Here is a 10973-nt window from a genome sequence, read left to right as displayed (position 1 = left end):
TTGGGGGACCGGCTTTGGCTTAACGGCCGAGCGGGCGCCCATGGTAAAACTGCCGAGCTGGAGGATCTACCCAGGAGCTAGGGCCCTTCCAGAGGTGATTTTGTCGTTGATGACAAGACGAACCATCGATCCTTCTATTGACGACACGGAGGAACTCTCAATGAAAGCACCAATTTCGGTGTCAAAACCGGCTGATCTCGGGTAGGGGGTCCCGAACTGTGCGTCTGAGGATCGAAGGTAACAAGAGACAAGGGACACAATGTTTACCCGTGTTCGGGCCCTCTTAATGGAGGTAATACCCTACTTCCTGCTTGATTGAATTTGATGAGTATAGGGGTTACAAGAGTTGATCTACCTCGAGATCATAATGGCTAAACCCTAGATGTCTAGTCTATATGATTATGATTGTCTCTATGGACTAAACCCTCTGGTTTATATAGACACCGGAAGGGGCTAGGGTTGTACAAAGTCGGTTTACAGAGAAAGTAAACAACACGTGTGGCCGCCAAGCTTTCTATCCATGCAACGGAGAGTCCCATCCGGACATGGGGAAAATCCTTCTATCTTGTATCTTCACGGCACATCAGTCCGGCCCATGTCACATAGCCCGGATTCCCGAGGACCCCCTTATCTAGGACTCCCTCAATGGGCATCTCCATAGCCCGTTGATTAGCCGCGTTGATGTGAGACCTTCTTCCTTTTTGTCTTCTCCACACAACCTCCACCATCATATTCTATTCCACCTATAGTGTTATATCCATGGCTCATGCTCATGTATTGTGTGAAAGTTGAAAAGGCTTGAGAACACTAAAAGTATGAAACAATTTCTTGGCTTGTTATCGGGGTTGTGCATGATGAAATACTTTGTGTGATGAAGATGGAGCATAGCCAGACTATATGATTTTTTAGGGATAACTTTCTTTGGCCATGTTATTTTGAGAAGACATGATTGCTTTATTAGTATGCTTGAAGTATTATTGTCTTAATGTCAAACTATAGACTATTGCTTTGAATCACTCGTGTCTTAATATTCATGACATGATTAGATTATATGATCAAAATTATGCTAGGTAGCATTCCACATCAAAAATTATCTTTTTTATCATTTACCTACTCGAGGATGAGGAGGAATTAAGCTTGGGGATGCTGGTATGTCTCCATCATATCTATAATTTTTGATTGTTCCATGCCAATATTCTACAACTATTACATACTTTTGGCAACAATTTATATGATTTTCTTGGACTAACATATTGATCCTGTGCCTAGTGCCAGTTCATGTTTTTTGTTTCACAGAAAATCCATATCAAACATAGTACAAACAGGATAAAAACATATGGAGATTTTTTTGCAATATATGTGAATTTTGGGAAGTGGAATCAACGCGAGACGGTGCCCGAGGGGCCCACAAGGGTGAGCGGCGCGCCCTGGGCCCTTGTGGTCACCCTGTAAGGCGGTTGGTGCCTTTCTTCTAGCGCAAGAAAGCTAATATCCGGATAAAAATCGTGTTAAAATTTCAATCCAATCGGAATTATGGATCTCCGGCAATTTAAGAAATGGTGAAAGGCCAGAATCTGGGAGCGCAAACACACACACACACACACACACACAGATCCAATCTCAGAGGGGCTCTCGCCCCTCCACCGCCATGGAGGCCATGGACCAGAGGTGAAACCCTTCTCCCATCTAGGGGGAAGGTCAAGGAAGAAGAAGAAGGAGGGGGGCTCTCCCCCCTCTCTCCCGGTGGCACCGGAACACCGCCGGGGCCATCATCGTGACAGCGATCTACACTAGCAACTTCGCCGCCGTCATCACCAACTCTCTCCCCCTCTATGCAGTAGTGTAACACCTCTTCTCCTAGCTGTAATATCTACTTAAACGTGGTGCTCAATTCTATATATTATTTCCCAATGATGTATGGCTATCCTATGATGTTTGAGTAGATCTTTTTTGTCCTATGGGTTAATTGATGATTGTGATTGGTTTGAGTTGTATGTTTTATTATTGGTGTTGTCCTATGGTACTCTCTATGTCTTACAAGAGTGAGGGATCCCCGCTGTAGGGTTTGCAATATGTTCATGATTTGCTTGGTGGGTTGCTAGAGTGATAGAAGCTTAAACCCGAGTAAGTAGGTTGTTTGTGTATGGAGTAAAGAGGACTTGATACTTTAATGCTATGGTTGGATTTTACATTAATGATCTTTAGTAGTTACGGATGTTTGCTAGAGTTCCAATCATAAGTGCATATGATCCAAGAAGATAAAGTATGTTAGCTTATGCCTCTACCTCATATAAAATTGCAATAATGATTACCGGTCTAGTTATCGATTACCTAGGGACAAATAACTTTCTTGTGACAAAAAGCTCTCTACTAAAACTAACTTAGTTGTTTCTTTATCTAAACAACCCCTATTTGTTATTTGCGTTCTCTTTATTATCTTGCAAACCTATCCTACAACACCTTCAAAGTACTTCTAATTTCATACTTGTTCTAGGTAAAGCGAACGTAAAGCGTGCGTAGAGTTGTATCAATGGTCGATAGAACTTGAGGGAATATTTGTTCTACCTTTAGCTCCTCGTTGGGTTCAACACTCTTACTTATCGAAAGAGACTACAACTGATCCCCTATACTTGTGGGTTATCATGGAGAGAGCCACAATCTTATTTGTAAAGGTTCGGTCGCCGCCTTCAAGGGCACCAGTAGTGGAATCATGACATCTTGCAGTGTGAGAGGGCGTGAGGAGAATACGGTGGCCCTAGTGGCTTCTTGGGGAGCATTGTGCCTCTACATCGCACCAACGGAGATGTACCTCCCCCTAAAGGGAGAGAACTTCAGTAACACATCCTCGTCTTCACCGACTCCCCTTGTGGTTATTTCTTACCTTTATGAAAGCTCATATTGTGTTGTATCCTTTGCTTGCTTTTTATGTTGTTGTTGAGCTCATCATATAGGTTGTCCACCTAGTTACATATCTGGACTACCTATCTTGTTGCCAACCCTAATTTGTTAAAAGAGCTAAAAATTAGTAGTTGTCTATTCACCCCCGCTCTAGTCAATCATATCGATCCTTTCATGATGTATTCACTAAGTGTGTACTGATGTGAATTTGACATGGTTTCATATTGTATTTACACCATCTAATTAGTATGATATGTATCTCACGCGCTCTATCTCTCTCTAATATATATACATCCAAGTGTAATACGGTATTTGCACCATACTAGTAAGAAAAAGAAAAGAAAAAAGAAAAAACCTAGAAAACCGCTAAAATAAACACAAACATACGAAAAACAATAAAACCAACGTTGGAACACATAGAAAAAAACATGCCCAGAAAATAGCTCCAGCTCGAATATGAATTGGATCGGCCAATAAAGCGCTCTTTCTTGCAGTAGGGTGAGAAATAGCTAGATTTTCTGAAATCAATAATTAAGAGGTACCCCTTGCAAATTTCACTCCTCGCCAGAGAAGTGCTGACAAGTGGTGCATTGCATATGCGCCAATTGTCTCAACCTGGGTATATTCCCCTTTTTTGTATATTCATTTTTCTCAAAACGATTATGTCTTGAACTCTGCATCCAAATCTCGATCGTTTTCATCTTTGGATTTCTCGTGTCAAGATTTTAGAAACTAGAACCCATGTTAATTGGTTTGATGAACTCTTTTCCCAAGAAAAAACCAGGAAAAGGAAATAAAAAACAAAAAATACCAAAAGTCAGAAGGAAAAAATGAATGCGGAAGCACAGTTACGTTTCACTTTTTTGGAGACATAGGTTGCGCTTTCCCTTTTTTTGAGGAAGCACATACGTGCTTTTTCGTTTTCAGGAAGCGCAACTGTGGTTCTCATGGAAGCAAAGTTGTGTGCTTCTCACGGAAGCACAACAGTGGTTCTCGCAGAAGCACATGTTGTACTTCTCATATAAGTAACAAGTCCAAATTTTGAGTTAATTTTTCCTCTTTTTTTGTTCCCTAGTGCTAGGACTCTTCGGATTTTACCGCGTTAGGGCACCTCTTATATTTGTTTCCGCAAGGTTCTCAGTTGCAGAAGCATTTGAGAGTCTAAGGAAAGAACATCAAATTGTGGTGTAAAATCACGCCAATTAACATGATTTATTATTTCCTTAAAACAATAAACTAAAGAGGAGAAGAAAGGGGCTTCGTGGAGGAGTCTAGAGCGCTTGATGGCGCACGGTATGAGCGTAGGCGCTCCTACCATTGGTCATACCATTCGGCGTCAACGTCGTCTGGTCAATTACTTCACTCTGACGCGATCCAATCAGAGTCTGGACGCCCAAAACAACTAGAAACTCATCTAGAACAAAAAACCCTAGCCCCTGGAAGGATTCTAGAGGGGGAATTGGGTAAGGGACTCCGCCGCCGCATCACAAAATCGAGGAGGCATAACGTCATCACCATTCTATCTTCATCTCTTTGTAATATAGTAGTCCATTTGTGTATTACTTTGAAACTTCATCCATGATTCCCATGATTTATTCTTTGATGCTTATGGTCTCGATGCACGAGTAATCTTCCTAGTTATCGGGGACATGGAGGACCCTAGTATGTTTAGGATTGACTGTTGATAGGGAATGGCATCCTCTTTATATATTTATGTTAATGATCTTCTCGATCCTGAGTGAAATCGACCATCCAACATACGTCGCTTTTGGACGAAAGGTCATTACTATTGGCATGATGGTGGATTGCCAAGGTCGGTAGTAACAATGCTTACCTTCCTCCTTCGTGACTATTGCAATAGGGGGTAAACGGAGACCGCTTTAGTTGCGTCCATGGGGAAACCCTTAACTACAGTTCGGTAACCGGAGTAGGGATGAGCAGTAGTGGTGTATAGGATACGGGGATGTGGAATGTATGAACATATTTGTACTTAGCTCCGCCCACTTATAGAAACATATAAAGTGGCTTAGAAATCCGAACTTTGAATTATGCTTAGGCGTGGGTCACATTAGATACATACTAGTGGGCAAGTTGGACTCCTTAAGAACGCTTAGCCGTACTAGAGGAACGAAGTATGTCTACCAGAGGGAGAGGGGGGGAGGGTGAATGGGAGATTTAAAATTTCTTCCAGAAATTTCAAATCTCATGGAACTTAGGAACAGAATGAATTTAAACAGTTTACAATGATCAAACAAGAATTAGCGAGTAAAAACTAAAGCATGCGTTGAAAGGGATCACATGGCCAAAACTTAACATACAACATGAACCGAATGTAAATTGAGTATAGAGGTAACCAGTGATGCTTGGGCCTTGGCCCATTACTGCTCCTTTGCCCATTTGCATTGTCTCTCGCCCGTATGTATGTTGTTCATCATTGGTTTTTTGCTCGATTTTCCTGTTGCATGCTGTCAGATAGTTTATGGATTTGAAAAATAAAATGAACGGATTGCAAAAAATTTCACCATTTTGAAAAAAAACAGGAATTTTGAAAGAGGTCATTGATTTAAAAAAATATTAATTTTGAAAAAAAATCACAAAATATAAAAAGTTCATCAATTTTGAAAAAATCATGTTTGGAAAAAGATCACTAATTTTAAAAAATCATAAAAATTAAAAATATATTGCAGATTTGAAAAGAAAAAGGAAAGAAAAGAAAAGGAGAAAAGAAAAAATAGTGTAAGAACCATCCAGTGAACCAGGACACGAACAGAAGAAAAGAATAAAAAGGATGTAAGTATTTCTCAGCAAGTGCCTTTTTTGCAAAGAAAAGCATAATAGAAAAAAATGGCAAAAATGCCAGCCCAGCACTGGAGGGGAGTGTGCGCCGGTTTGCGGTTAACACCATAACGGGCGCACTGGGCGTGAAGTAGGAGTTGGCTCAGCTGGGTCACTTTCGCTCAAAGAAAATAAATTATCTGGGCTACATCGGCCGTCTCTCTCTTCTCTGAAACAGAAGAAAAAGAAAAAGGGTAGTGATAGGCGCCGGCGCACGGGCCCAATTTTCGGCCGGTCGGCTGCCGAGCGTACGATACAGACTTTTCAACCGTACGATACAATTTTTCCTTAAAAAGGTAGCGACCTAGTTTAGGCGCGCTCGCCGGCCGCCGCACTTGTCCTCGGCATCTCGTGCTTGCCGGTCACCCGTGCCACCGCGTCCACCCACCCGTGCTTGCTGGCGTTCGTGCCATTGCGCTCGTCTCAGTTGCCTCCGCTTGACATGGTTGTAGCTTGAACACAGACGGGTTCAAGCATGTGGTCACCATGGTTGCAACATCTCGGCCGTCTCCTTCTCCGGCCGCCGTCATTGACTTGCACCGCCACTGCCATGTCCAGCAAAAACAAATCTAAAAAGTAACAAAAACCTTCAATACACAGTTGAAGCAAAAAGATAAGCTGGTTCCAGCAAAACTTGATGCTATTTTCAGCAAATATCGAAAGCAACAAAAACCTCCGGTACTCGTTGAAGCAAATAGATTTACCGGTTCCAACAAAACTTAATGATGGTTCCAGCAAAAATCTCAGCAACAAAAACCGATAAGCCAATTGTAGCAAATGAATTAGCCGGTTCCAGCAAAAAATAAATGCTAGTTCCAGCAAAACAATCTCACTGAAAAAAGAGTCCAGTGCCCATAGTAGCCAACAAAAAGACGGTTCCAGCAAAAATAAAGGCTGGTTCCAGCAAAAAAATGTGTTGCCTGCCCAGGGCGCGTCCGGTTCCAGCATCAAGGGACACTGGTTCCAGCATCAACATGTGCCGCTTGCAGCTCCCTGTAGGCCGGTTTCAGCATCGCTGCGTGAGCAGGAACCAGTCGCCGTCGTCGCGCACCATGGTGACGTAGCGGGTGCGCGAACTTGCAGCCCAGTCGTCGGGCCCTTTGCTCGCAGCTCCAAGGAGGGGAGCGTGTGTGTGCAGCATGTGCTTGTGCTCAACCTCGTCGATCCATGGTGTACTGCCTAGGATATGTGAGAGAAAAGCAAAAAATGCAAACAGCTCACCCCCTCTCATGGATATATGGTGGAAAATGTTACGGGGAACAGATAAGGCAACAAAAACGAACTCGATTTCATGAGGATTGAGTGTGGATTCCTGAAGAAAGAGTACAAGAAGAGAGATGAGAGATATTGAGCAAGGGGATTGAAGGAGGAGACGCCTCATATGGTCTCCAGAATATGCGAGGGGATAAGATGGAAGCGGTGGAGATAAACTTGGCTTTGTGGATGGTGGGCCAGGGATGTAGCAACGCGAGCGTAGCTTTGTGGGTGGTGGACCAGGACTGTAGCGACGCGAGTGTGGCGACCGGCCGAACACTCGGCCGGCTCACCGTTCCCAAACATTTACCAAAGAAAAAAGACACAAGAAATTCGTCGTGGTTGCTTACACCAAACGCTGCCGCTTCGTCATCAACCTCCACACCTTGTCCACAAAAAAAAAAAAAAAAAACTCAACACCGCCGTCTCCGAATTCCTCAATTCCAGAGGAGGCGAACCAACCCTGGATCGGATCCCGACTCCGACTGCTGGCCGGAACAATGGCAACGCAGTCGGAGCCGGCATCAACCCGTCGTCCTCCACCGCCCTCAACCATGGATTTATTTCCGTGCCCACCTTCTCCTGCGTCCGCCGCCGATTTTGTTTTACCCTTCGCCGGCTTGTCTGACGCTTCCGACGACGACATGGATAGTGCGGAAGATCGACCGTCCTTGGTTGCGGAGGAGGAGGACAAGCAGCCTGTTCCCTTTAGCGACGCTCCGTCTCCGGTGCGCGCCGTGCTCAACCGTCCGTGGCCATCCGCCGTCGTCATCCGGCCGGAGGATAATCCGTCCGGGAAATACCGCACTCTGGTGGCCACCGCCAAGGACATCGGGGACCCGATCTCGCCGGAGGAGATAGCCGCGCTGGAGGACAAGGAGGGCGACGACGCGGGCACACGGTTCTACAAGGCAGCTGCTCGGGCCAACGTCGTTATGAGGAATTACATCCATGAACACGGCAGCCTTTACATGGATGAGAACGGCAAGTACATGATGGACAACTCCGCCCAAGTTGAGGAAATACGGTAGCCTCTCCCTGCCACTACAGAAATTAATTATTCATGCATACTTGTTTGTTTTTGGTTCATGTCAAACTTTTTCCATCACTTATCTTCTGCTCAGTTTCCTCTTCACTTTTATGAACATGATTTGTTAGAACTTCAATGGGTTGATATATAGTAGTATCCGGGAATTTTCCTTTCGGCAAAATTGATTCTTTACAACCATTGGATTTGACTTACCGTAGATCTGCAAGTTGTAGTCTTCCCCTATCGGCGGCTTTGACCAAATGCACACACTCTTTTGTTGCTTGACCTTGTACTAAGGAGCCATTGTCTTGCGATTGGCTCGAACTCCTCAATATGTTGAAGCTAATTCCTCCTGCTCTCCTGTACCGCTAGTGGCAGTTAGAAGCTACATACCGTGAGCGATATTTGAAGCTTCCTCACTAGTCAATTATTGCGACCTGGTTGAATTGAACAATGCAGCTTATTGTCAAAATTGTTCAGCTTAATATGAAAGCTCTGCAGCAACTTAACATGAGCTCAAGAGGGGTGGTAACTGGAGCTAGTTTTTTCTCTTCAGTTCATGCAGGAGGGTTGCCTGTAAATTGTACCAACAGAAGTACCTGGAGTTCTCATTTTGTATCTGTGTGCGTGTGGGGAGGTGGTGGGGTGGGGTGGGGGTGGGGGGGGGGGCAGAAATTACCAATGTTCCACAATGGTTGAGTGTTTGTGCAAAGGCTAAATAATAAGGTTGTTCACGAGCTGATTTTGCTTTTACTTTTCTATCTCTTTTGTTTGAACTTCATTCCCTTTTGTCACTGACACTCTAAGCAAGGAAGTGAGGTCTTAATCCACTGGTGGATATTTTCACGTACTGTAAATCAGAAATTCCTTATTTGTCTGCTCAATGCTCTAATAATATGTTTCTATGATTGTAGTTGCAAGCATGTTACAGCAGAAGAAATGGAAGCGAAGATAATGAAGCAAGAGATGATTAAGGAGCAAACTTATTTATCAGAACTGGCTTTAGCGTGTTTCAACAAGAGGAGAAAGGTATAGCAGCCATTTTCCTATCTTCCATTTGCCATTTGGTTTCTGCTTATAAATTGTATGCAAGTCGGTGTTCTGTTCCGTGCCGGTATGTAGTCTTAGAAGAATACCAGATTTTGTTTCTTGACAGTATAAATAGAAACCTAAGCTCGCATACCTGAGGACTTGAACCTGGGTTTTGGATTTTGGGTTTGTACATCAACTCTCCCAACCAAGCGAGCTTGGTTTACTTCCTGAAAATATTAAATTAGGATCACTAGCTAGTACCATGAGCAGCACAAACTGCATGTTTCAAAATACTTTAAGTGTAATTTATGAGTGTTTCACTTAAACTTAGGGAACCTCTTGAAAATTACAGACTTTCCCTATTCCACTTCTAGCATTCTGTAGTGGTTACTGATAATAATTCTTGTTAATCCAGTTAGAAGAATTAGCAGCCAACTCCATTGCATAGTTTGTTACGAATTTCTAGCAGTACATAACAGGCATTTCATTTTATTGTGTCCAGTTTTGGTTCTTCTAGTGGTGCTTCTTTGTACTGGATATTTTGTTCCCTTAGAGTTGCGTTTGATTATCTTATTAAGTCCCGTTTTCTGCTAGTTTGCAAGTGCAATCACCAATTACTTGCACCACATTACTGTGACAGTGCTCAATATGTAGCTGCACATATATTTTCTAAATCTGTTTTTTTTAATTTTCCTCTCTTCTCTCTGTGCCCAAATTGCAGGTGAAGTTTGAGTTGTGTGAGACATTGCTTTCTAGACTCTTTTACGAGAGCAGCCGTATTTTTACGCACCTAAATTTTGTCGCCAAGCGCAAGGATAAGAAGAAACTCTTTTTCGCGGAGATAGAGGACTGTGGACAGGGTGGTAAAGAGATCTTGGAAGTACGCTGTTGCGTTCCCCTGGATTCATTGTGTGAAGGTAAGCCTGCCGAATCTTCAGAACATCCTTCCACATCAATGATTTTCGTTTGTGTGTTTATTCCTGTTCACTTGCTATGTATTTTATTTTGGCACTGAACGGCCTCTGCTATTTGTTCCGCAGGTGGTTATTATTACTACTATCATGATCCTAGACGTGGCTGTAGGAAAGGGCTTGACTTCACGCGATGCTATGCCTGCACCGAGTTCCTGAAACATCCGGTTGACGGCTCAACGTGCTCAGGAGGCCATGACCATCGTAGGAGGAACTATATAGTCTAGAACGTTGTTTACGTTGTTTCATTTATTTATCAGCGGTGGAGTCTCATTGTCGTTGAAGTCCATACCGGACCTTGCAGCAACGGGGGCACAGTGAGCTCAATTATATTAATTGATTCGCAGTGGATCCGTACACTTGTGACATACTCTGTCTTAAATATAAAAACGTTTTTGACACTAGTGTAGTGTTAAAAACGTTTTTATATTATGGGACGGAGGGAGTATTTCCTAAATATAAGATGTTTTGGCAGTTCAATTTAAACTGCCAAGGTGTCTTACATTTAGAAACAGAGGCAGTAGTACTTTGGATTAGTAGCATAGCAACCTTCGATTCTCTCCTATCGAGCCAGAAGTGATATTGCCTCTATTATGCAAGATCGTGGCACGTACTCTGATGTGTTAACCACTCCCTCAGTTTCTAAAGCTTTGTAGAGATTTTAATATGAATTATATTTAGACGTATATACACGCATTTTAAAGTGCACATTCAGTTTTGCTTGTATGTAGACGTATATACACACATTTTAAAGTGTACATTCAATTTTGCTTGTATGTAATCTGTATTGAAATATGTAAAAAAGACTTATATTTAGGAACGGAGGAAGTAAATGTGTACTGGTGTGACTGACATGCTCTCATTTGGTAGTTACACCACATGATTAGTATGATATGTGGAGGATCGTAAGTAGATCTAGAGGGAGAGGTGATTTGACTACTATCAAATACAAT

At 43.0% G+C, this 10973-nt stretch overlaps 1 protein-coding gene across 1 annotated transcript; it reads left to right on the top strand.

Annotated features, from left to right (window-relative positions):
• The first annotated feature begins 7334 nt into the window (after positions 1-7334).
• Positions 7335-10758, top strand: LOC125547538 (uncharacterized). Its single transcript, XM_048711368.2, has 4 exons — positions 7335-8014; positions 8932-9046; positions 9771-9966; positions 10090-10758. The coding sequence occupies exons 1-4, from the start codon at positions 7488-7490 to the stop codon at positions 10245-10247; spliced, it is 996 nt and encodes a 331-aa protein (XP_048567325.2). The 5' UTR covers positions 7335-7487; the 3' UTR covers positions 10248-10758.
• Positions 10759-10973: the final 215 nt, after the last annotated feature.

The sequence above is a fragment of the Triticum urartu genome, chromosome 1A (assembly GCF_056163025.1).
Source record: "Triticum urartu cultivar PI428250 chromosome 1A, HENAU_Tu73, whole genome shotgun sequence".
In the NCBI taxonomy this organism is placed as follows: Eukaryota; Viridiplantae; Streptophyta; class Magnoliopsida; order Poales; family Poaceae; genus Triticum; species Triticum urartu.
Note: the sequence above shows the minus strand (reverse complement) of the source record. Positions and strands in the feature narration are given on the sequence as shown.